General features: G+C 36.9%; 2 protein-coding genes across 3 annotated transcripts in view; one reads left to right on the top strand and one right to left on the bottom strand.

The window, feature by feature from the left end:
- The first annotated feature begins 71 nt into the window (after positions 1-71).
- LOC133521297 (exostosin-3) lies at positions 72-24,573 on the top strand. The gene is made up of 11 exons (XM_061856181.1): positions 72-1,315; positions 3,549-3,674; positions 5,692-6,203; positions 6,301-6,606; positions 6,690-7,698; positions 7,845-8,047; positions 11,480-11,581; positions 14,127-14,301; positions 14,851-14,955; positions 16,103-16,214; positions 19,681-24,573. The coding sequence occupies exons 1-10, from the start codon at positions 1,196-1,198 to the stop codon at positions 16,205-16,207; spliced, it is 2,763 nt and encodes a 920-aa protein (XP_061712165.1). The 5' UTR covers positions 72-1,195; the 3' UTR covers positions 16,208-16,214; positions 19,681-24,573.
- A 923-nt stretch (positions 24,574-25,496) lies between these two features.
- Positions 25,497-27,514, bottom strand: part of LOC133521337 (aquaporin AQPcic) — a 47,980-nt gene continuing 45,962 nt past the window's right edge. For both annotated transcript variants that reach the window (XM_061856255.1, XM_061856247.1), the window contains exon 7: positions 25,497-27,312. In XM_061856255.1, the coding sequence (XP_061712239.1) occupies positions 27,271-27,312 (42 nt within the window). In that variant the 3' untranslated portion in view covers positions 25,497-27,270. The remainder of the gene's footprint in view (positions 27,313-27,514) is intronic.

Genomic DNA, 27,514 nt, shown 5'->3' on the forward strand with positions numbered 1-27,514 from the left:
ACTATAACTGTGTACATTCGTGCCGAGACATGCTATTGCTAAGTGTTGCAGCTATGCGGTCGAATAAGATAGCAATTTCATTTGCTCCCTCTAACGCATAAATCCCTGACGCTTGCCAAGTCTCGGCACCAAAGAATATATTCAGCCGAAGTGGGCAAAATGCTTTTAATTAAAAAAAAAACACGACTCAAAAACTGTATTAAAATAATTCGGCTCCACATTAAGCCCGACCAGATATTAGTCCACTCAAAGAACTATCCACTATATAACATACAACTTAAATGTGGATTCGATGCTAACCTGGGCTATAACCGCGAAAATCGAAGTTCGTCAACTGCGGGCATTTTTCTCTGTCACTCTAATAACGTCTTAATGAAAGTAAAAGAGAAAGATCCTCGCAATTTGCGAATTTCGGGTTTCGCGGTAGGCTCTCTGATTTCGAGTACAAAATTTATAGACTGGAGCCTATGTTTCAACTTGGTTTCAACCCTCCCCATTTTATCGATATCGATAAGAATCGCAAGCGTGTAGCGTAATACACTATTTATTATTTGACGACCGGTTTGGCTTAGTCGGTAGTGACCCTGCCTACGAAGCTGATGGTCCCGGGTTCAAATCCTGGTAAGGGCATTTATTCGTGTGATGAGCATGGATATTTGTTCCTGAGTCATGGGTGTTTTCTATGTATTTAAGTATTTATAAATATTTATATATTATATATATCGTTGTCTAAGTACCCTCAACACAAGCCGGTATGAGCTTACTGTGGGACTTAGTCAATTTGTGTAATAATGTCCTATAATAATTATTTATTTATTATTATTATTTACTATTTAAATCGCTTATGTTGGTACTAAGGTTCTTTGACAGTTCTTTGTCGTATATTTTGGTAAAGATTTGCGAAACAAACTGATTCCACTCGCTAGTATGGAAGTCCCGTCTCTTAAAACGTAGTGATTATATGCTCTTTGTTATATACCCCCCGACCCGACTGTCATTATGACTTCAAGATACACGGCGGAGTTGTTACTACTTACTTTATTAAATACTTTGTACGAAATGAATGCATGCGACTTTCTTACGATTGTGGAATAAACAAAAAACAGACTCGGGTATTTAGGGATGATTATTAGCGTAATACATTTTTATAATTACTACCTTTGAGAAGTATGTGATACAACTTAAATTGTGCATAATGTTACTCAATGACCGTCTATGCCAATGGCTAGGGCATTTAAAGTTGTCTCGAGTAATTTTAATGGTCTCTGTAATATTATTTGTGGTGCCCCTTGTAACACACTACTATTTGTCCAAGGTAAGCAACGTTTCAGCTTTTGAATTTTATATAGGTACCCATCACAAAATTGGTAAAATAAGTTAATATTTAGTATTTTATGTTTACTGCACCCTAATTTCCACTACTTGAACTTTTGTATTTGCTGCACTGTCAGTTTTCTTAATCTTTATTACTAGTGTGTTAGTAAAAACTTAAAGAGTCAGACCAAGCTAAGTTGCCAGCGATTTTGATAGCCCAGATGGTGCAAGAGTTATTTTAAACGTCAAACTTCTATGAAATTTTGATGTTTACTTAACACTTGCACCGTCTGGGCTATCAAAATCGCTGCCAACTTAGCTTGGTCTGACTCTAAGTCTGTAGTCATCACTTTTGTAACTAGACTCAGTTTTTTAGATTACCTGGTAACTTGTGAGTTGTGTTCAATTTATTTTCTCCAATATGCTCGGAAATGCTCACCTTATTGTAGCAAAAATAGTACGGGAAGTTCTTTGTTATGGTCACTTAAACTAAAAAAATCAAACCATTATTGTCATGTTTTATCAGACGAGAAAGTTATTACTGTATTGTTTTTTACTTTTTACACTAAGAAAAATGAATCATTTCAAGCTATAGGATAAAGTAGTGTACGTCCGACATGTATGATCATGTGAATACTGTAATAAATCAAAGACTATATAACTTTTATATTTTTTTAAGGGTCTCATAAGTGCAAATACAGCTTATATTGAATGGTACTGAATGGCAGAATAGTTGTGCCTTTAACTTTTAAAAATAATTAAAGAAGGAAATTGTTTTTGACGTTTTTGATGTGAAGGTCCGATTTGAGTGCTGGTTCATGTTTAAATTATGATTATTTTACCTGATTTTCTTGCATGTTTGGAGAAAAGCACTAAATATGCCTCGGAAGGAACAGCAATTCGTGGATTTGTCTTCTTTGTCCGACTCGGCTTCGCATCGTCCGGAAATCGAAACACATCCAGGAATCGCCTTTTACAGGCCTCTGCAATAATATACTATTAAAGCTTGTGTCCTCTAAAGTTAAATGTTTACAGTTATAGACATTCTGAGGTACTCTGCCATTCATTGCAAATCATAAAATTGCGAATTGAGAATATTTAAACTTATGAACAATACATTAACATTCAAAACTAAAAAATAATAATAATAGGTTTATAATAACTTATCTACAGTAAATCTTATTTATCTGTATTTATTTAATGTATGAAGTGAAATGACACAAAACATCCACTGCAGAATGAGCTTGGAGGGTTAATTTAATAACTGGAGTCACCTCATTTGTATGTATGTTACATACAAATAGCATTACATACAATCAGCAAACTGTTTTGTATAGAAACAGACAAGATGTCTCCGTTGTTAAATCCTCCAAGGGAATGAGGTTGAAAGACCACATGCAAAGTATGGTTATTATGATGTATAATAATATTATAAAACAATAAAACTTAACAAGTGTGATCCTGTGGAATTGTATTAAGGATGCTGGCAGCAATACCTTTCTGAGTCAGCCATACTATACATTATTTTGATAGGCAACTGCACACTCCAGCAGGCTCCTGCTCTTAAATCTAAATACACAAGGCACACAACCACAACAAAATATACATTGGCAGAGTTTTGCAGACCTTTGGGTTCCATACATCATACATCAATAATTAGAGATTTACCTATAAAATTTATTTATCTGTATTTATTTCAAAATTTTGATGCAAGGGATGGACTATTTCCAACTGTCTACAATTCACTAATTGAATTCAATCTTAACAGTTTAGATTATTGGCAACTTGGACTCTAGGCTCCCACAAGCCATGGCAATTATAAAAAAAGTATTAAAGCAACTTGCAAATATTTAAAAGAAATACTTCTACATAGGTATAGACTGTATATTGTTCAAGTAAACACACCATAACACACATGCAATTGTATGTGTATGTATTTATCCTTGTTTATCCATATATATGTATATATTAGTGTACTCATAGTCATAAGGTAATAATTAAACATACTGTAGTATTTATTTGAAAAATTTTTTCGTTCAAAGGTTACAGTTTTTTGTTTAATTCTCACTGCACCCACCTTGAAGATTTTCTGTTTTGCCTTATGGTTGACTGGTAGAGAATGCCTATTGGCATTAAGTCCGCCTGTTATACTCTTTTTTTATGTGCAATAAAGTTTAAAATAAATAAGTAAACAAGTAGAAGATTTTAAACTGAACTTGTACTCTCTGTTCCAGTATGATTCATTATCATTTTCCTTTGATGGCAACCCCATGCACCATACTCTGGATGCCTATGGAGACTTTTCATTGATGAATGCTGCAGATCTCAAGATTAGGATAGAAGAAATGCTTAGAATTAAGGTAAGGATAAACAAAAACTGATTTATGTATTTGTATTGTATGTATAGGTATTTAATCATGTAATAATTTTTCGGAATTTCATTGGAACTAATTTCTTACACTGGCAATAATTTTAATGATAGGTTGTCACCGTTGTCAGTGTTATTATGGCGGTTTACTTGAATATTAAATAATAAATGAGAAAAATGCCCAAAACTATACATAATCAAGGTCGAAACATTGTAAATGATGTAAATAATAAACTGCTGGAAAAGAACCTTTCGCTATTTCGCTACGAAACATTTCCAAAACAACATCAGAGCTGACAGGTAAACAAATCAAAATGTCACTATAGTCTCGGCACCAAATAATATATTCAGCCGAAGTGGGCAAAATGCTTTTAATTAAAAAAAAAACACGACTCAACGACTTTGTTATTGTAGTATTGTGTTATATAATTGTGGACAGTCGGACTGAGTTGGAGGGATGCGGAGCGCGAGGTACAGGACAGGGGCGGATCGCAACGTTCCACGAAGGCTCTCTGGACCAATGGGGTACCATAGGACAACAACATGTTATTCAATCGAGGAAATACTTACAGTAACAAAAATGAGTTTAAGTTTGAAAAATATTGGATATGATCAAACTTATTCATTGACTATGTACCAGAACCTATGCAAGGTTACGGAATATACCTACCAACTATTATCATTATGGCCTTTTTCAGAGCCAATCTTGGATGTAGTTAGTTGATAGACGAAATAATTTTTCAGCTATAGAGCTGAGCTGAGCTGATGCTGTGGCTAATTGTGGCCACACGGTATGGTATGTTACGACTAAATTAAGTATAGGTATTATAGGTAACTACTTATCTGCAGTAATTATAGTCATTAATCAAATTTCTAGATGAATCAGAACCATCGATGACGGAGATTACGAGAGAAGGTCGTTCCTCCTAAGATTTTAGGCTGGCAAAGAAAAGCAAACTAAAAATAAAAAAGAAGATACACTTAGACTATTTTGATCTATGTGTGATACGTAAGAAAATACATGAATTTGATACGAAAAAAACAAGTACCGACGATTAAAACAATGTGGACACCAAATATTTGGATTCTGATTTTGATACTATGTAAGTCAAAATAACGAGTTGCCAATCCACATTATTCAGACTATACTGAACTGTTGCCATATAAATCAGAAAAATAGCGCCCTCTTGACAATGATCATATATTCCTGGTCAGGCTTTACCTTCTACTATTCAATAAAAACTTAATAGATAATAATTCCACATTTAATTACAATCAGTTGATTTTTTTTTTCAGTCTCATATTCAAGTTCTGTTTTAGTGTTAACAAAAGTTTTTTTATGACTAAGTCTAATTTTTCCATTGTTATTATCTGGTTAAATTACTTCTTTTACAGTCAAATATCTGTTTCAATTTTTTTTAAATTGTTGTGTTACATCGTATCAATATACAATGTGTCTCTACTCTCTGGACATAGATGAATAGGACGTGTCGATTAGGGTATTATAAAAATGTAAAAAGTCTCATTCGAAACGCCACATTATTAAGGGAGAAATAAACGATTTACGATTTAATATTTCACAACAGCCTGTATGTAGATAAACGGTAGAGTATGTCATGTCACTATGTACATTGGAAGTCGATAAATGAGAAGTCACATCGTTATAATGCCGGCCTCTGGATAATAGGCAGTAGGGTTGGACGTTCTATTTTTCTTAATATGTCGAATGGTCTCTTAACATAGATCAAATCTATCTCTAACCCTACTTTTGAAAAATTGGGGCTTCTGTACTAAGTATTTGTAATTTTGTTTACACTTTCCCGCATGCGTGCGGGAACGAGCACTTTCCGTGCATATGTCAAAACTTTAAAGAGCTATATTTATTGTAAAACGTTGTACGATATACGTGAAAATATGTAATTAGCAACGAGTGGTGATAGATTTTAAATCGACACGAGTTGCTTCCTATTTTCTGCACTTGTATCGTCAATCACTATTTCATTGTACAGGCATCAGTATCGACAGAGCTCCGTGAGCTAGAAGCTCGACGAGCGCGCTTACAGCGGGAAGCGGCGGCTGCGGGCGCGCGTGCCGACAGCGCCAAAACCGAACACTCGCGGGCTGCCGCTGAGCTACAGCGCCTGCGCGTGTCCGCCGACCAGGCGCGCCTCGCGCAGCTCGAGGCCATCCGCCGAGACTCACCAGAGCTCGCTCCACCTTCCCCTCTCCTACCCTCGCAACCTCCGCCCGTCCTCCCTCCCCTACCCTCCGCTTCTCAACATCACTGCCGCATGCACTCCTGCTTTGATCACTCCCGTTGCTCACTTACATCCGGCTTTCCAGTATACTTTTATGACCCTGATACGTATGCGCCCATTGCTGGCGCGGAAGTGGATGGCTTCTTGAAAACGACAGTAAGACAGACACTGGGGTACAATGCGCATATTACACAAGACCCCAAAGAGGCTTGTATCTATCTAGTCCTAGTAGGAGAGGCTTTCTCTTCAGAAAGGAATTCAATGTAAGTGTCGCTTTCTTGTAATATTATCCTGTTTACCTGAATGAAATGTTCAGTATCGTGGATATGATATATATTTTATATAGCAGATTTATTCCAGGTCAACAGGTGCCAACTATAAATTGGCTCTAAATGAAACCGTAATCAAAAGTTTGCCATACTGGGGTGGCGATGGTCGCAACCACGTCCTTATTAACTTGGCGCGAAGGGAGTTGTCTGTGGGCGCTGGTGACGCTTTTAAGAGCGCTATGACGGGCAGAGCCATGATAGCACAGTCTACGTTTACTTTGAACCAGTTCCGGCCTGCGTTCGATATCGTTACTCCCCCAGCGCTCGGCCCACCGGGCGGTGACGTATGGCTCGACTGCGGTCCAATGGCTCCCGCCAGACGGAAGTATTTGCTGAGGTAAGTGTGATCATCTACAAGTCGAAATAAAATAAATAGATATAATAATAGTAATTTGATCCGAATACATTAGCTGCGTTTAGTTTTCAGGGCTCGCAACCTCCTTTTAGTGGATTGAATAAAGATGAGGATAAATCTGTGATCGATGCACTCCAAAAGACTGCAAAGTCGAGTTCTACGTCAGATGTCTTTTTCCTGCAATTTGAATGCGACCCACCCGTCGAAAAGCGTACAGTGATTCCTATTGGTGATTGGGCGTTATGCGGTACGGACCGCTCGAGACGCGCCTTGTTAAAAGATTCTACCTTCGTCGTCATTCTTGCTCCAAGCGATCCAAGTTATACCTCGACAGCATTACTGCAAGCAAGGCTGTATGAAGGTTTGAGATCCGGTGCAATTCCGGTCATCTTAGGAGGAGACAGAATTACATTGCCTTATGATGAAGTGCTCGATTGGCGACGCGCAGTACTATTACTTCCCAAGGCACGAGTTCCTGAGTTGCACTTCGTGATACGATCGTTTTCTGACGCTGATCTGCTCGCATTTCGGAGACAGGGGCGATTATTCTGGGAGAGATACCTAAGCTCAGTGCAAGTGATGGTGGATTCACTGTTGGCAGTGATCCGAACACGCCTGAACATACCGGCGCGGCCAGCAGCGCCGACAGTAGGGACACCGGCCTTCAACGAGTCGTATTACCCGCCACGGCTGGAACCGCCGGCGATAGACGCGGAGCCAGAGGAGACGCTCGGGCCGCTGGAGGCGCCGTACGCGAGCCCGACATACCGCCGTAATTATTCGATAGGGCTGGTGCACGGGTACGAACTGTGGAACAAGTGGGCGGACCCGTTTGCGCTGTACCCGCAGACGCCTTGGGACCCACCTGTGACATCGGAGGCGCGCTTCATGGGATCGGCAGCCGGGTTCAGGCCGGTGGGCGCGGGTGCGGGCGGCGCTGGCAAGGAGTTCAGTGAGTCTCTGGGCGGCGATCGTCCGCGGGAGCAGTTCACTGTCGTCATCCTCACGTACGAGCGAGAGGCGGTGCTTGCGGCGGCCGTCGCGCGCCTACGTGGTCTGCCCTACTTGAACAAGGTGAGCGGCGATTACACTAGATAAAATCTTACATGATCATATTGAACACTTGAATATCCAATGGGCATGTTTGTTTTGTACTATGTTTCGCATGTGATGTGGTTGTGTCGCTTTAACTGTACTTCAATCTTTGGGGGGTTTTCTAGGTGGTGGTTGTATGGAACGGGCGCACTCCGCCGTCCGCCTCGCTGGCCTGGCCAGAGAGCGGCGCGCCTGTGGCGGTCGTGCGCGCGGCGCGCAACTCGCTAAACAACCGCTTCCTGCCATACGACCTCATCGAAACTGAGGCCGTGCTCTGCGTCGACGACGACGCGCACCTCAGGCACGATGAGATCGTTTTCGCATTCAGGTATTTACACCAACATGGCGCAGACAGTATCCCGCAACTCTGTCTATAACCGCTTCTTATCTTATCTTATTATATATATATATATATATATATATATATATATATATACCTACCTATATATAGATATAGAGCGTGCTCTGCGACCACGGAATAAAGAACTAAGGGAAGCGCCCTGAGCCTGAAATACTATGAAAGCCGTTGTCGTCAATATTATATCCGGAACTGGTGAGTCGACTGGTGCGACTGCATGGTCCGGACGTTCCTAGGATTGCACTAAGACCGCGGCGACGCGATCTGTTGGCGGTGCCGGTGGCGCGCACCGTGTCGCGCATGAATTCTCCACTGCTTCGCTCTCTCTCACAATTAAATGCGCTCTTGACATTAGCACCGGAGTGCGACTTGATTGCGTGGCGATGGGCGGCTGTGAGAAGGGAATGCCTGAGATTCTGTGAGATGATGGATGCTAGGCCCTCAACTGTTGTTGTGTAGTTTTTTGACGATTTCATGACGTATTGGTTGCGACTGTAATGTTATGGAAATATGTTTGAAATAAAATAAAAATTATGAACACTCGCCCGTTACGATAATTTTAACTTTATAGTTATGGAAATAATATCGAAATTACACAATGATTTAATTTTTCAGAGATAGTGCTATCTAGCATCGTCTAGCCGAGCCTCGACAACACATTACAACACATTTAACTTCGGCTACTCAACAGCAGATGTCGCAACTGGCGTAGTGTTGGTAGAGCTTAAAAAACTTCTGAGTCTTTTAATTCCCGAGTCGAGTCCTTTATTGAGTTTTTTTTAAGTGCAACTCAAAAGGACTCGAGTCTCCGAATAAAGACAGTAAAGACTCAGTCAACAATTTTATAGGTTTTACCTAAACTACAGTATTTCGAAGTTATTTGTAAAAAAATACAAGTTCTCCGAAAATGACTCAAGTCTCTACAAAAGAGTCAGGACTCTAATAAGTCGAATATAACTCGAGTTTCGACCTAATTATAAGAGTTTGAAAAACTGAGTCGAGTCTTAAAGTAGAGCAGGACTCTACAGTCTTAACCAACACTAAACTGGCGTCTATGCTCTATCTCTTTTACACTTGTAAATTTTTTAGTATTTTCGTTTCTTCGGTGAGTAGCGCGAAAAAGTTGTCATATTCGAGAACGTTCTGCAGTTTCATGTTATATACCTAGATGTCGACTTTATCGTGTTTACATTAAGTTCATTTTTGTATTGATTAGTACAAAAACTATTGCGTAAATCCAATTATGTAAAAAATATAAATAAATTAATGAAATAACATTTACCGATGGTATGAAATCGCTTCATGTGTGATATTTCTTGTTCGGCTAGTGTTTTTCGTGAGAGTCAGAATGGCGGGTGTACCTAAATAAAAATAAATGAAAAGAATACCATATTTTTGTACATAATTTGTACTATTTGTACCTCACGGTACGTAAAGTTATCATCAAAAAACAGTACAACCGCCATCTTGACAGTCAGAATGGCGGGTGTACTTTATTACGCTATATTCCCGTGGTTATTGATAAATTCTATAAAAGCCAAATTTTTGTACATTTTTTGTACCTTCATATTCAATTATAATACGAGCCATTTTATTTGTGGTTTCCAAGTTTTAGTCATTTTTATATTTTGCTTGCTATTACAATTTTGCAGGCGTTATAATTTTTTAAGGTTAATGATCTCATTTTTAAGAAACACGATAAGGTACAATTATTTTTATTACGCCAGGAATTTGTACCTTTAATGTTTAATCTGTTAAGGTCAGAATTTCATCATTCAGGAAGAATTCTTTGAATTGGCGCCTAGCCTTTTTAAAGACATGATTTTCTGAGTTATTTGAGCTTAAGGAGGTACTAAATAGTACAAATTAGGTACAGAAATATGGTATGGTTTTCATTTAATTGTATTTAGGTACACCCGCCATTCTGACTCTCACTGTTTTTCCACTTCAAAACAGAGCAACACGGTATTTTTGTAATTTGAAACAGATTATTTTTAACCGACTTCAAGATTTCATGTTTGTTACTCTATAACCGATTTTGAAAATTATTTTTTTGGTTGAATCTTCCGTTTTTGTCAAAACTCAGTTCTGATGATGGGATCCATAAGGAATCGAGGGAACTCTTCAAATGTAAAAGGCATACATATAATGATTTTTGTATTTTCTTTAACAAATCAAGCATTTACATTTAAAAAAGTGACATTGGATGAAGTGGAATTGCTGATGATGATCAGAATGGAACTCTTCAACGACGCATAGTAGTCGTTTGGCGATTTGTCCTCTTCGCTGTGTTTGTTAAGTAAATTAGATTTTCAAGACAAATTTATGTCAAGTTCGAGTGCTGACGATGGGGTCCATGAGGAATCGAGGGAACTCTTCAAATGTGACAGGCATACATATAATGATTTTTGTATTTTCTTTAACAAATCACGCATTTACATTTGATGAAGTGGAACTGCTGATGATGATCAGAATGGAACTCTTCAACGACGCATAGTAAACGTTTGGCGATTTGTCCTCTTCGCTGTGTTTGTTAAGCAAATTAAATTTTCAAGACAATTTTTTGTCAAGTTCGAGCTCTGACGATGGGGTACATGAGGAATCGAGGGAACTCCTCAAATGTTAAAGGCATATACATATATAGTGATCTTAGTATTTTCATCAACAAATCAAGTATTTACATTTGTAGAAGTGACATTTGATGAAGTGGAACTGTTGATGATGAACAGAACGGAACTCTTCAACGATGCATAGTTCACGTTTGGCAATTTGTTCTCTTGGCATGTTAGCAGTTAGGTTTTCAAGGCACATTTTAATATTTCTATCCTATTTAGTTTTTTTAATAATTATGTGGTGGTTTATTTCATGCATGGATGTGAAATAGTTTATCTTAAATACAGTCGAATACCCTATTGCGGGTATCTTACCCGTCAACCATAGGGAAAATCTGAAATGTGTCAAAGTGGGTGCAGTGACAAAAAAAAAACATGTAACCTTTTCTACATAAATAGGCGTAGGACGCTGTCTTTTTAATTTCATTGTATGAAATCCAAAATCAACAATAATCGTTTTTTCACCGGTCTCCCTCATTGAAGTCGATTTTTTTTTTCATAAAAAGTATTCACATTGACATCGCTTAAGCGCCGTAGCGTAGTGAACTGACAATAGCCTATGGTACTATAAAAGTGAGTGCAGCTAATCCTATCCTAATGTTGCCACACGCTCCACACGTACGTTGTATTTCTATACTATTATATATTCTCTCTTCGTTCTCTAACTACTTGAACTCATGTTGAACTACAACGAGACTATTTTAGCGGCATTCGCTAATAAGGGTGTAGGAATAGGCTCCTATGATTTTCATCAAAAATGTTAATTCAAACCCACTCGAATGTTTTGCAGAGTGTGGCGCGAGCACCGAGACCGCATTGTTGGGTTCCCCGGACGGTACCATGCCTGGGACCTCAACTACAAAAACGGATTTCTATACAACTCTAATTACAGGTAACTCTTATTTTAGATGTAAAGGTAACATGTAGTTCTAAAAGTAGTTTTGCGAGTCACGCCGTAAGAGCCGCCAATGGAGCAAAGCTTCCCCAAATTCCCACTTAAATACACGACACACCAAGGACAAGCGAGCATCTCGCTCATTTCTTCCCAGAACGTGCAGAATGTGGAATGAGTTACCTCCTGAGGTATTTCCTTTGCGCTACGACATGTGGTTCTTCAAGAAGCGGGTATACAGGGTTCGGGATCGGCGATGCATAAATGGCTCTTCCGACGTTGCTTGTGTCCATGAGTGACAGTGACCTCTTGGCATCAGGCGGCTCGTCGTCGTCGTTTACCGACTATTACGTAAAAAAGAGAGTTTACTAGGAACTATCATCACTCACAGATGGGCGAATGCCCTATATGCTATAAGAATTCATAGGTAGTAAGGAAAAGGATATGTAGTTCAACAGTTGCTAAACATCCAAGTGTATAATGCGACAGCTAATTTCAGGCATTGACGAAATGATACAAGAGACTGATATTCAAGTGAACTGAAAACCATTTAGGAAGAAAGTAAGCAGCCTTAGCCGCAACGAGGCTAAATCATTACTTGTGAATCAAGCGTGCAGTAACATGTTGCAATACTACTAAACCGAAAGGTATATCTGTCTTTATTCCTATTGAGAGATTGGTACTTTTAGCAGTAGATTAGTAGTCGCTAGGTATACGTAAAAAGCGGAATTTAACGGAAATAAAGGAAATGTATTATTATGTTTAAAGTTAATATTTCTTCATAGTTTAGCTACCAACACACGTGCGATATTACCTACGTAAAAAACCATGAAGTCTCTTGGGAGTGGAATCAGCTGTTCCTGCTCTCTACGCCTGCATGAAATACCCTATATTATTTTCCCCACACCAGCTCGTACCTAAAGGCTCTCTTGATTGTTCAAAAAACGAGACGGGCAAAGTAATTTAATGAAAATTTTGAGTTATTTTCCCATGTTGGCTGGCAGTATTGACTTTTAAGGGTGATTTGCGAAAAAATATGTAGGTAGTTAAGCATAGTTAAGGATATTTATTTGGTCTTAAGAGGAAAGGGGACGGCCGCTTCTGTATACAAACGTAGTCCCCATTTCCTCTCTGGATATTGACAGTATGAAGAATATTTTTACAGTACATATGGTGCTACTTTTCCGCACTAGTCCGTAAATTAGCACATTATGTAACTATGTCAAAAATTTAAAGGGTTTTTGAATTTTGTAAAACGTACAATACATGTGCGAATAGGTAATTCGTAACTCGTGTCGATTTAAAACACTCCCTTCGGACGTGTTTTAATTTATCGTAACGAATTTACTATTCTTCGCACTTGTATCGTAAATAACTATTACATAATTTGATGTTTATTAATCATAGCTATGCCCCACGTATGACTTTTTTGGATTTTTTGATTATTGTAAATATTTGGTGCGAAAAACCAGATTTCATACAAATTTTTAAATGGTCCTAATTTTAATAATATTTAAAAATTCGAAAAGAATCTAACGTAGGGGCATAGCTGTCGTTGATATACAACATATTATGTCAAAATATTTTCAATAATGTTAATATCTAGAGAGGAAAATGAGTACTACGCGCGTTTATTTGTATGAAAAGGCGATTTCGCGCGGGTCCTCCACTTTCGTCTTAATTGATTCCATTGTGTTACGAAATTTAACCATGTAAATTGTATTGTATGCATACGCCAACACATTTTCATACGTGTAATTTAAGTAGAAACAGTTTATTTAATTGTCGTAACACTATGAAGTCAATTAACTTAAGGGTCGGTTTCACTATGTCCAAGTATTGGATAGCTAATTAACAAATAAATTAACTGCCAGATAAAACTTCCTACAAAAGAAACACTTCAGCTTATTTGAAGATTGTGAAACGCCAACGATGACTTTATTCAACCGATAAGTGGCAAGTAGCTTATTTAGGACTTTACTTGGACATTGTGAAACAGGCCCTAAGACTAATTACAGCTCCTTAACTATGTAATTATTTTTTGCAATTCATCTTTAAGTGAACTCGTAAATATTGAATAGCGTCATTTGGATATGATTTCTAATGGTTTAAATATGTCATCATGCCGATTAGAATTTTCCTCGCGTTGGTGAGGTAAAAATTTTTAGGTTTTACTCGGTAGCAAAGTTTGTTTAACCCTCGTGCCTTGAAACCCTCGCAACGCTTAAGATACCAATTTTGGAACGACTCACTATGTTCTTGGTACAATTTTAGAATATTTAGCTTGCTGGGGTGTCAATATTATCACACGTATATACCGACCGTTTTCGGCCACGGCGACTGCTTCAACTCCTTTGTTGGCGTTCATGTGCTCTCGTGTGGCTGACGTAGTCGATCTTGTTGGCAAAGACCCGTGCGCACAACGGGTACGTGAGAACACCATCAAAATAATTATAGCTGATCACCGCCGGTGGTCAGGGATGAGATGAAAGCATGGTGGTGGTGGCAAACTATGAAAAGTCGGTAAGGAATATTATTGTTGCAGCTGCGAACTCAGCATGGTGCTGACGGGCGCGGCGTTCGTCCACCGCTACTACCTGTGGGCGTACTGGCGCGCGCTGCCCGCCGCCATACGCGACTATGTCGACGAGTTCATGAACTGCGAGGATATCGCCATGAACTTCCTCGTCGCGCACATCACTAGGAAGCCGCCTGTGAAGGTGGGGCATTATTGTTAAAGCTTGACTTTTAAGCGCTTTTAAGCAGAAATGCCGCGGGGGTATCCTATACCTGAATCGGTAGATATAGAAAGTTCAATGCACAGTCAGCTGCAGAGAGTTGACCCATAGCAATTTGTTTGCAATGCCACAACCATCTCCCGGCTCTGCGAAAACGCGTATAAATAGGGATGTCCTCCGTATTTAAAAACAATTGTTTCACACCATAAACGAAATAGAGCACCAGATAATTATTAGAAAAACATAGACAGTAGTTATTTTTTTGACACAATTTGTATTTAATAAATGGGATAGAACTAAAAAAAGTAAATTACTTGACCGTGACGTCACTTGAGCAGTTTTTATATAAAAAAAAATCTTATTATATTTCATAAAAGTAAATTGATTTGACTAGTAGGAAAGTACGCTATTGATATCGGCGGCCATACTAACAATAGTTGCTCTGCTGGTTTTGATTCCAGGCTTTTTAAAAAGTTGCCGGTTGTAATGTATAAATTAATAGTAGATTCAACAATGTGTGCGTGTTCGCAGGTGACGTCGCGCTGGACGTTCCGATGCCCTGGCTGTCCCGTCACGCTTTCCTCCGACGAGACGCACTTCCACGAGAGGCACAAGTGCATCCAGTTCTTTTCTCAGGTTCGTGTTTAGTTTAAGAGAGGGATCTTAAGAATATGAGCACCAGAAAACGTTATGCTAGGCGTTCAGTCGCTCCGGGTAGCCCGTAACGCTCTCTTTGACTGGACGCCCCTAAAAGAGAGGCACAACAACTGCATCTAGTTGTTTTCCCATTTTGGTGTATTGTTTAAGAGTATGTGTAACGTCGCACTCTATGCTTGTCACGCTCTTCACCGGCGGTGAAGCGCACTTGTAATTACTTTTAACTGTTAATGATTGAATTATTTAAGTAATATATACCTATTATAGGAAATTATTACGCTTATTGTTTAAGTCTCACAATAAGCTCAACAAGGCCTGTGTTGTGGGTACTTAGAAAACGATATAAATATTTTTAAATAATATACATATCAATATTTAAATACATAGAAAACACCCATGATTCAGGAACAAAATGTTCGTGCTCGTCACACAGATGTCCTTATAAGGATTTGAACCCGGGACCATCGGCTTCATAGGCACGGTCAGCTACTCTAGGCCAGACAGGTCGTAAAAATGTGTATGCATATGAATATGTAGCATGAATACATACTGCATGTGTTATTGGTGTTGTAATATTAAATTATTATACATTCAATCTCTACCATTTTTAGCCAAATGGCAAAAAACGGAACCCTTATGGATTCGTCATGTCTGTCTGTCTGTCCGTCCGTATGTCACAGCCACTTTTTTCCGAAACTATATAAGAACTACACTGTTGAAATTTGGTAAGTAGATGTACTCTGTGAACCGCATTAAGATTTTACCACAAAAAAAGAAAAAAAAAAACAAATTTTGGGGGTTCCCCATACTTAGAACTAAAACTCAATTTTTTTTTTCATCACACCCATACGTGTGAGGTATCTATGGATAGGTCTGCAAAAATGATAGTGAGGTTTCTAATATATTTTTTTTCTAAACTGAATAGTTTGCGCGAAAGACACTTCCAAAGTGGTAAAACGTGTGTCTTAAGTGGGAGAGGGCCCCTGTAACTTCTAAAATAAGGGAATGATAAAGCTAAAAAAAATGTATGATGTACATTACCATGCAAACTTCCACCGAAAATTGGTTTGAACGAGATCTAGTAAGTAGTTTTTTCTGTAAATCAATTATTGTTTGTTTGTTCCAGGTTATGGGCTACACTCCACTGCTGTCGACACAATACCGAGCCGACTCCGTCCTCTTCAAAACGCGCATTCCACACGACAAGCAGAAATGTTTCAAGTTCATATAACGCGCAGGTCAGCACCCAAACGATTCATTATACCGGTATGAAGACGAAGTGGAATGCTATATTGGAGCCAGAGGAACTAACACGTACATCGATATTTCTTACTTGCATATTCAAGCGATAGAAAAGCGAATAGACGTACGCACGAGAGAAGTAGTTCGCTGCAGGCGGAGGCCCGCTATCTCTTATAAAGAGTTTTTTATGGGTTTTACATAAAGCTTAACTCACCATACCCTTTGCTCGATATAACCCTTTCATTTTGCTTTTAAAGCCCTTATCATTCGCTCATTAATACTTTGCATGTTGCTTATAATAGGGATAGTGTTGTGTTCCTGCCGGTGAGTAAGGTTGCCAGAGCTCAACGAGGGTGCAGTGCGAGTTGCAGGCGTACATAGGCTACGGATACTGCTTACCATCAGGCAGGCCGTATGCTTGTTTGCCACCGACGTAGTATTGTGTATAGTATATTGAGTATGTTGACTGAATTTAAATTAAATTATTTCACACCATGCATGAAATAAAGCACCAGAACATTAATTGAGAAGCGTTCACTGAAGTTATTTTTAGACACAATGTCTATTCTATAAATCGTATAGAACAATAACTATAAAGAGTAGGTAACTTGACCGTGACGCTATTGTATAATGTTTCATATAAATTCCATAGTGGTAAATCGTTTTGACGGTTCCAAAAAAGAAACAGATTTGACTAGTATTCAAATATCCTTATCCTTATAAAGGGGTACCCTTATAGCATATAAGCGTGCTAATTTTAATCGTCTACTTAGCACACAAAGGACCCATTACTTCGCATCCCACAGATCGCTCAGATCATTTAGAGTTCGCCCGCTTACGAGTAATCGAAGTCGCTCTAGATGAAATACGGTTCAATTTTCAATGGCAAGGAGTTGTGAGTACTTTCCGAATCACGAGAAAACTTAGTGATTACATTTATGCATCTATCAATTATACAATAGTTATTTGTACAACAAGAGAGCAAAGTTTGATATTTCTTCGAGTGCTTGTTTTGAGTCCCGTGCAAGCGAAAGATTCTATAATATTCTCTATTTTAATTCTCTTCTCTAATTTAGAATCTAGAGCGTAGCAAGGGACTCAAAAGCGCACGAGATGTAAATAACTTTGATCTCGTGTAGTACACAAAAATTTTCACGTCAGTCAGCCATCAAAAAATACAACCTGAAAAAATGTAATCCAGACGCACGGATCACTATTTCACTAATTTTTTCTGAAGGTATTCTAACAATTAACTCTAATTACCGCAATAAAACTAAACGAAAGAAATTTCAATGAAATAATACGAAAATAATGAATTAACGAACATCAATTGTCAGTTCCACCGACAACTTTTTTTTGTAAAAAAAAAAAACTTTGTAAGATACGGTCCGAATTGCGGATACTACTATTTGTCAACTATAGTAGAGATCGTTAAAAGTAGTTAAGTAGAATTATTTACTGCGTAACAATTGCGTAAATTTGTATAAGTTCATTGTTTTGATTGTATGATAAAATACGCAAAATATGGTGTTTTTATTAAATTTTAAACTTTTATTACATTAATTAATTATTACGAATGAAGACTCGTAGGGTGTTTTGGAACGATGCAGTCTAACTTATTTCGGGGTCTATTATAAACCGTCAATATACCGTTGAATTACGTATGCACTTTTTTGTCCCTTTCTTTTTGCTAATGACGTAAAAGGGACAAAGACAATAGAATCCAAATATTTCGAACTTGTATTAGGCCCCGCACGTTGAAATGACATTCGAATCTAAAGGTCACTTGAATGTTATTTTGTCTCACTCGGTGAGCAAAATGCGATTTTGCTCACTGTTTTTAAGCAGCAAAATACCCTTGTTCGAGCTGCTGACGTGAAAATAAACTTGAATCGCAAAATGTGCTGCTAAGTAGTGTAGGAAATGAAGCAACCCATGCATTAATTTCTCAGTCGATGAAATTTTGCTTGATTATTGTATAGTATGAGCCGAAACTAACATATAAATATCCAAAAAAAAAACACTCCTAAGTTAGGTATTTATACGTAAATATATAAATTTGTTTATATGTTTAACCGAGTAGTTCCTCTGTCCAAAATTATTTTACCAAATAAGTTATTTGTATCAGTATGTCATACTAGAAAAAAATCAATAAATTTTGTCAAACACAAGATTTTTTTAAAATGATAATTCCTTTTTTTGACGCTCATTTTCATCGGAAAATTGCTCTGTCATTTTTTTCTTCTTATATGATCTTAGAATATAATTTGGCGTAGTGGGTAAGAATATCCAAAAAATACATACCCAAATGTATGTATTTTACAAGTATTAAAAACTGAGAGTGGAAAATTTCTCAGCCTGTATTCTTTTTAAATATATACTAACTAGTCACGTATACACTTTTTTTTTATCTAGTAAGTATTTATTGACAATAACAATATACATAACGTATACACTTAAATTCAAAATATCCAAAAGAAATATCATCCAGAATACCGAAACTTTTGAAGCGAAGATAAATCCATCCCGCGGTTATGCAATAATTTACCGTCTTCCTTTAGCAGTTAAGTGCAGATTAGTGTCCCTGTGCTACTAGTACGACCCGACCGCGTGACGCGCAGTCCGCACTTAAGAAGGGAGTTGTCGTTGTCACTGGTGTGTGTCTTTACACTACATTAAGTTTTTTGTGTTTTCTTTGTACCGAATAATATAATATAGATATAGCATAGATCTTGTGTGCGTTGGATGTTATTCAAGGTCAAATACCATAACAAATGAATGATGATACCATTTAGGTAAGATTGAAAAGCATAAAATTTGCTACATGTTACGTATCAAACATTTTGTTATGCGATCAGCCGTTTTCACGAAACGCGCAGCGGTCAGTCATACGTAGTATGATGCAGAACAGTTGATAATCTCTGTGAATAATACGTTATATAAGGTTATTTAATCGTTTAAAGGAAATTTATGGGTCATACATCGGTTTTAAACAAAAGTTGCCTCTCATGGTAAAAGGCAGATTTTAGGTACAAATAATACGAGATTTTTTTTACAAGTTTTTATTTGATTCGCTATGAAAGTTGGCTTCCAAATTTGCAAACCACTTCCTAACTACTCATTTCTTCCTCTCCTCATTTCTCTATGACATTATCCAAACATGTTAGCTACGAATGAGCTGTTACATGAATTTGAACCATATGAGTAGAACTGTAAAATTTGTTTACAGTACATATGGTGTTACTTTCCCGCTCTAATGCGAGAATTAGCACTTTCCGTGCTTTTGTCGAAAGTTGAAAGGGCCATATGTACTGTAAAACGTTGTACGATACACGTGCGAGTGCGTACTTTCCGCACTTGTATAGTAAATAACTATTTTTGAATGGGTTTGTTCTTTTTAGTCGTGAGGGATTTAATAGCTAGCTGCACTGTATAAAATAACTAATGCCTTTTGTTTCACAGATTAAGGTTAGAGCCGAAAAAGTCACCTCAGAAAATTTGAACTATAATATGGGAAGTGAAGATGTCAAGTTATGTGGCGATTGAAAGGTAGGTGAAAAACTTTAAAATGTTACAGCCAAGCTCTAACAAAAAACATACAGATTAAAATTTAGATACGTTTATTTAACAAAAACTGAGTAGTAATATACTAGGGGTATTTCACGAGAATGTCGCTTACGAAATTTAGCAATTTTGGTTAATAAAGTAATTTTCTTGAGCATTACAAAGCATTTCGTAAGCGACATTCTCATGGAATGCCCCACCGGAAACATGTCGCATTAGTGTTATATTTTATAGAATATGTACACAGACCATGTTGACTTTGATTTTTATACGTACATATTTATTAATTATACTATGGTAAATAATTTGTGAATGACACATTAGAACACTTAGTTTAAATATTGATGATGTGTAACTTTAATAATAATAACGAGGCTTTATGTTAGAATGACCAATACGTTCTATAATATTTTTTAAAGATTTGCATTGTGTTTATAGCCCGATCAGAAATATTATAAATATTATAATCATTGACAGCGCTGTTATTCTCATGTGGTGACAGTTCAGTTTAGTATGAAAAATTTGGTTCCAATGAAATTCCGCAATATGGCGCTGATCATATTATATTACTGGTCAGGCTATATATTATTGGGGTATACATCGTATACCTAGTGATAGTGGTGCAATCCTATTTAATTTGATACTTTTGTTCTGTAGCCTGTTGTAAGATTTTTGATTTATGATGATTATGATGAACTATACTTATTTGTATTATCTAGGTAGGTATTATTATACTGGTATTATTTTAATACCATGACTATGGTCTCTGTACGGATGCTATTTTTATTAAATCGATATTTCGAATTGACTTATCAAACGAGTGAAAAATGAATCTTATTATATTTATTATCAAAAAATAGTATACCCCGGCAACATTTTATTTGGCCTTCGCCATGTTGAGCATTTTCTGCGTTGCTAATTTATTTTCACGACACCAGCTCGTAAAGGCTGACTTGCTTGTCGTAAACGGATGAGAAAGTTGCATTTTATCCATAAGAGTGGCAAAGTTATTTGATGCAAATTTTGAGTTGTTTCCTAATGTTGGCTGGTTTTGAATGATAAATATTTTAATAAAATAACGTTAATTTGGATTTCATTTTATTTAATCTTTTACTCTTACCCCCTTATTCATAAACGTGTACTAAAGTTACGATGCTGCTAATCATCGTTTGTCCCTTTCCGACGTATCGGTATGATGGAAAGGGACAAACGATGATTAGCGGCATCGTAACTTCAGTACACGTTTATGAATAAGGGGGTTACTCTTTTCCTCGCGTTGGTGTTGTGAACATTTTTGTGTTTTACTCGGTGATAAAATTAGTTTAACCAAGATGCACTAGGCTTTGAAACCCCCGCAACGCTCAAGATCCCACTTTTCGAACCACTCGCCATGCTCGTGGTTCAATTTTGGAATATTTCGCTTGTTCGGATACCATTATTAACACAAGCGGTTAAAAATCGACTTTGCCCCCTTGTCAATCAAATAATGATTTACTGGCAAGGAGGAGACTCTTTGACAACAGAAAAGTTATCGAATTTTACCGATGTAAACAAGAAGATACGATTTCGCAATTATAAGCGATTTTACCCCAAAATGCCAAAAAATAATAAGAAAAAGAAGCAAGAAAAACTCGTTGGAACACAATAAAACATTTACACTGAAGACAATAAAAGAACGAATGATTGTGTAGCTTAATTTAATCGCTGACATGACCGGTACTGACATTTTATATGACTATACATGACGTTATTGCTATATGAAAGCTGCTTGTAGCGACACTACATCAGGGCCGAATAGAATCTTGTCAGGTAGATATATGTATTACAATTGGGTCAAAGTATAAAACTATTCTTTTGAAATATAGGGCTGTTCTACATGTAATATAACTTATGTTTTTGAAATAAAAAATGTACTCCTATAATGTAAATACTTACTCAGTTGCATGGCGAGTCAGTAATGTAGAACATACTCGTAGAATTGTTGGGAGTGTAAATAAAGTGTATAAGTAATCTAAGTACGTAAATAAATACAAATAAGTATCTATTCCAGCAGAATCTGGATGGGGTTTATTTATTCAAATTATTGTTGTAAGCTGCTTTAGAATTTGAAAACGGGGATTGTTCTGGATAGTCTTAATCAACAGTTGTAAATGATTGCGCGACAGTAAACGTGACATATCGGTCCATGTTTTTCTCCTCTAGGGTAATTAACCATGTCGTGCATATACTTATCTCAATTATCAAACGAGTATCTTCACTTGTAGCCAGACATGATATATAAATATTTGTGAAAAAAACGAGTGTATGTGAAAATGAAACATTTTCATGAATTATTTAATACAAAATTAGATGACTCTTAGATGTACGTAAAAGTATTGTATACAATAGTGATATGACCAAGCTTTTCAATCTCATACCCACTAAGGCCACTCAGCAAGTTTCGTTGCCTAAACACGGTACTCGACTGAAAAGCTCTCTATTATATCACGATTGTATAAAATACTATATTACTTAAAAATAAATACGTAAACTTTAGAATACAGTGTAAAAAAAATGGTTAACTGCTAATGGGTATATCAAAGAAGATATCGAACGTTTTGTGTATTTCGCAGTAGCTATTTTCTTATCTTATACATACAATGTTAAATATGTATAACGCCAATTTGAAATAGTGGTGGTTGTCAAAGAAAATTTTCTAGCCACAGTAAATTTACTGCCATCTTTTGACACATGACTAAAACTTTTAGAACGCCATTTGACTTTGATCCTTATTCTTTCACTGATTATGTGTTAAATTTGTTAAATATCAAAAAGTGGCGCCATCTAATAGATCATAGGCCAAAGGTATGGCGACGTCGTTGCGAGCGATGGTGCAGATGGAAGTAAATTTGCTATGGCTACAAAATTTTCTTTGACAATCCACCTCTATTTCAAATTCTGTTTGATAACGCTAAGGGAACATCGACAACAGACATGTCGATATTTGATTTTGTCTATCACTTTATTTTGCCACAAAAACTTCTATGTTTGCTTATAATGCTTATGGCTAAACAATATAACAAAAATCTCTATGAAAGTCAAGTAAGGATCGGTTTAATTTGTATAATATATCATATGCACTAATGATTAAAGTTGCAACTGCCGAAATGAACGAATCTGGCAAGTGAGCAGATGGGTAATATCAACAATCAGCCAATCCTGGCAATTATATTTTGTGCCTTAATTCTAATACTCTTAACAGTTCGCCATCTTAACGCTCAATTACACGGCGCGCGAACTCGCATGCGATTTTAGTTACATTGCGGACTACTGAGGCTATATTCAAGTCAGCGATCCGATCAAAAACCCCAATGTTGCGAATATGAAACTCGAATGCGAGTTTTCGCACTAGCTAAATGTGCCCTTAGATATTAAGAATTTAGTCACTAGTTTATAATTTATATGCTTTTTTATACTGAAAAAATAGTTAAGTATATCTGTAGTTTTAACATCAATCTACGTAGATAATGCTATGATAAGGTTAAAAATCAGTTCACGCTTATTTGATTTAGTGGACATCACACGTATGGTGGATAACTGATTTTGGTAATCAATCATTAAACAATTATCGAATAGAGAGTACTTAAGTATTACAACTTGGTTTTTTCTAGGTTTCTATTGTAAATATAAAGTAGGCACTATAACTAGTTTGTTGATGTAAAATGTATCTCAAAGAACACTTATTTTAATATTTGTTTAATCATTTATATTTTAGTTATATGACAACTCTGTTTACCCAGACAATATTTAGTCATTCGTTTAATTTTTGTGGATAAAAAAACGTCAACTACCTAAGTGACACAAGACCTTGATTATAATTTATTTTATACTATTTTAAGCGTGCAAAATATTATACAAAGGTATTTAAAATTAGACCCTTACAATACATTAGAACGAGAATTGATTGTATTTTGTGAAACATCTCCAGCAGCGATCATTCCCATTAAGTAATAAATGGTGTTTTGACGTAAAAAAAATTAAAGACTGATAATTTGGGCTACTATGAATTTAGCGTCGAGGTAAAACGAAATGTGTACCACTTTAAATACCATACCTAATCTTCATTTGCGCCTAGACAATTTCAGAAGATTCGGTAAAATCACTGGGATTGCAGTTAATTCTCCACTCTAACGACTGCTCCATCGGTGTGGCTTTAAGAAAAGGAAAGTGTGTGAATCCTCTGACTTCATCAAACCATAACGCTGCGTTAGCAATGCCTAAGCGGTATTTAGGTAAATCGAGTAATCTGAAGTTTTTGGGGGTACATTAACAAGATTTCCGCGTTTATTGTATAAATGATCTCTTTTCTCCGACATGCGTGCATTAGTGTTCGATGAATATTTCAGGCCTACGCCGCAATACGGCAACCGCGCCGTAAATTGTACTAAAGGTTATAATTGGCTTTTAGGTGGTAGTGTTACATGCACTCATTAAAAAAAACGATATCTACCGAAGCCAGGATAATAATTAGCAGCCCTTTGTTCACGCTTTGTCCTCGTTTCGCTCGGCCCTTTTTGTCACACTAGGCCGGCAATTCCAGAATTTCCCTAGAATTCTAGAATGATTGGTAGTATTGGTACACCTCCTCTAGCGTAAGTGCTTATTAGAACTTGTTCTCAGCAAAGTTTTAGCGGAATATGTTATTAAGCTGTTCGGGTATTCAAAACTATCATAATTTGTATGTACATATTTAATAGTTTTATAGACACATAATGTTGCACGTGTTTAATAAAATATGCATTTATACATAAACATGCCTTTAATTTAGTCACCCCTTACATAACCATATAAATTATAAAAAAAACTACTAGCATAAATTACAAAAGACAAGTGCCTGCAATAGAAATTTTGTATCAAACATTTAACTTTTTCAATTCACGCTTTGTAACAGCCGCAGTCCCTTGTAATAGTTTTTATAAGTGCAGAAAATAGGAAATTCGCTACGAGTGGTGATAAATTAAAACACGACCGAAGGGAGTTTGTGAGAGTTTGTGAATTACCTATTCGAACGTGTATCGTATACCGTTTTACAGTACATATGGCTCTTTAAAGTTTCGACATATGCACGGAAAGTGCTCATTCCCGCACGCGTGAAGGAAGTAGCACCATATGTACTACTGTAAAAATCTTTTCATCACACTTGCTCAAATAGATCATATTTCATGCAGGTATACTAAAGGAAAAGGGCCTACATTGTTCCCGCGGGATATATGGATTGTGAAAATGCATACAAACCATGTAGATTTACTTTTTAAAACCTACGTTTCTAATTTAATATTTTTGTTAATGTATAAAAAGATTTAATTTCATTATATACTTAGCCGTTAAAAATATTTTTACACAATTTTCAATCGTGGCTGAATGTCAGATAGGTCTCTGCCTTCGATGCCTAACCTGTCAAACAATGACAATATGGGGGACGAATGTTTAAAATGTCACCGTATTTAAGAATTCATTCGCTTAAAATTTAGTTTAGTTCTTCGCCAATGTGATGAAAAACATTGCGTGTAACTCGGGTCTTTAACCTGCCTCCACCCTGGAGCTATCGGGAATTATCACCCTCGTGTACAATATTTCTCTTAGTCCCCTCTTTGCACAGTGTACTATTAAATTCGACTGTAAAAATATAGTAAAGATCGATAGTTAAAAAAAAAACATAAAATGAAAACACTGGATCGGTAAAATATAGTTATTTTATTCAAAATTATTTGCTAAGACATCGTTAAACTGATACACACGTATAAATTGACGGGTAAAACTTCACTAGGCGGGAAGGAATTTCACGGAAATTCTAGTGAGGCGACCCTACCTTTTGACCGCCACAGCTGGCTTTAACCGACAATGGTTACAGTATAAAACTAACCTTAATTCATTCTAATAAAGTTTACAATTGTGTGTTATATAAAATAGACGCGGCGGTCAAAAGACTCTGAGATGAATATCCCGCAACCTGAACACATGCAGAGTTGGTACAATAAGTACAGGCGACAGTGAGTAATCTCGAATATTATATTGATAAGCTTACTTCAAATATTTCACAAAGCAAAAACCATCTCTTCAATACTTATATACACTTATCGTACGGTAATGTTATGCAATTTCGATACATACACAGAAGAAATTTAATATTATATAATAATAGATGATAACTTACTAACTACACGTGCATTTATATTATTTTACAGTACACATGGTGCTTTACCGTACTCGTGCGATAATTAGCACATTACATAACTATGTTGAAAATTTAAAGGGTCATATGTACTGTAAAACGTACGATACGACACATGTGTGAATAGGCAATTCACAACTCGTGTAGACTTAAAACACTTCCTTCGGTCGGGTTTTAATTTATCGCCACTCGTTGCCAATTTCCTCATTTTCGCACCTGTATCGTAATGTACTATTCAAATTGAAGGAAACTTTCTATTCACTTCATTCTTCATACTGTATCAGAAGATTCCCATACTCGGTAAAAAGTTGATTACGTAAAATATATGGTTAATTATATTCACTACGGCCTCTACCAGGACTATAATTATAATATATATTCTCTGCACTGGGAAATTGTTTCATTATTAGTTAGTGCTAATAGAGGTAGTAGCATTAAGATATTACATTTTAATATTCCATAATCACTTTAACATACAAAAAGATAACTTAATACGTATTGTTTCGTTGTTCCTACTGTTAATAAATTGTGTAATCCAGTGCTGATTTAACTAAATCGATTCATGGAAAGTTTGCACCTAATCGTAAATGTAGGTACGAGTATATAAGTGCAAGATAGAGCTCCGCAGATATAGAGCGTAACTAGAGTTATGAGGTGACTTGGAAGACACACACACCTACCCTCTAGCCCCCCAAAAAGGTCTTCTATTCCATTCTACCAATTTTGAATATTTTTTCTGAAAAATCGTATTGGTGGCTAGAGAATACAAATGCAGATTGTAAAGATAAAATTAATTCAATAGAAATATGTTTATGTGAACATGAAAAAATGCTAAAGACAGTGTTATAACGAACGGTGTAAATCAAAGTACACAGACATATATCTAAATAGACGATCGCACGTATCCAGATTTATATGAAAACTTAACGAATCGGACGTGTGCAACTATTTACAGTTTTATGTATTTTATTGATTGTTCTGTATTAAAATTATAATTCGAATCTAGAGACTAATTCGAGAGCACACACAGAAGAATCTATTCTTTATCAACGTCTTAAACGGTTAGAACAAGAGTTCAATTTATTCCGAATCTGTGCAAGGTGCCGTATATAACATTATTTGGCACGCGTAGTACGTGCTTGCGTGTGCTTGTCTAGTCAGCTATATGTCTGCGGGTAGAGCATTGGCTTCAATATTGCTGACGGTAGTAGGGTTTTGTTTCGCTGGGGACGGTGACGCCGACGCCGCGGGCGGGGCCGCGCGAGCGACTCGCGGCTTCAGGCAAGCTCCTCCGCCTTGCCGCCATCCAGCCGCTTCAGCTGCACAGAACACACATGATTGAATCACTTGATAAATTGATACAGGTGCATCGTTCACAATAATTGCTTTACAGTTTGTTTAACGCTACTAGGTAATGCAAGCAAAGACTAGACATTTTTAGGGACTCCTCAATTCGACAGAGTTGAATGGTCTTGCGACATGGTCGTGATATCGCGATGCTTGATATTTGTAGTTTAATTT

This window comes from Cydia pomonella, chromosome 1 (assembly GCF_033807575.1).
Source record: "Cydia pomonella isolate Wapato2018A chromosome 1, ilCydPomo1, whole genome shotgun sequence".
Taxonomy (NCBI): Eukaryota; Metazoa; Arthropoda; class Insecta; order Lepidoptera; family Tortricidae; genus Cydia; species Cydia pomonella.

Bases quoted from the DNA above. Each gene is read 5' to 3' on its own strand.
- LOC133521297 (XM_061856181.1), top strand. From the start codon at position 1,196: ATGTTACTCAATGACCGTCTATGCCAATGGCTAGGGCATTTAAAGTTG. The intron at 6,204-6,300 runs GTAAGTGTCGCT...GATTTATTCCAG, and splicing joins TCTTCAGAAAGGAATTCAAT to GTCAACAGGTGCCAACTATA. The intron at 6,607-6,689 runs GTAAGTGTGATC...AGCTGCGTTTAG, and splicing joins AGACGGAAGTATTTGCTGAG to TTTTCAGGGCTCGCAACCTC.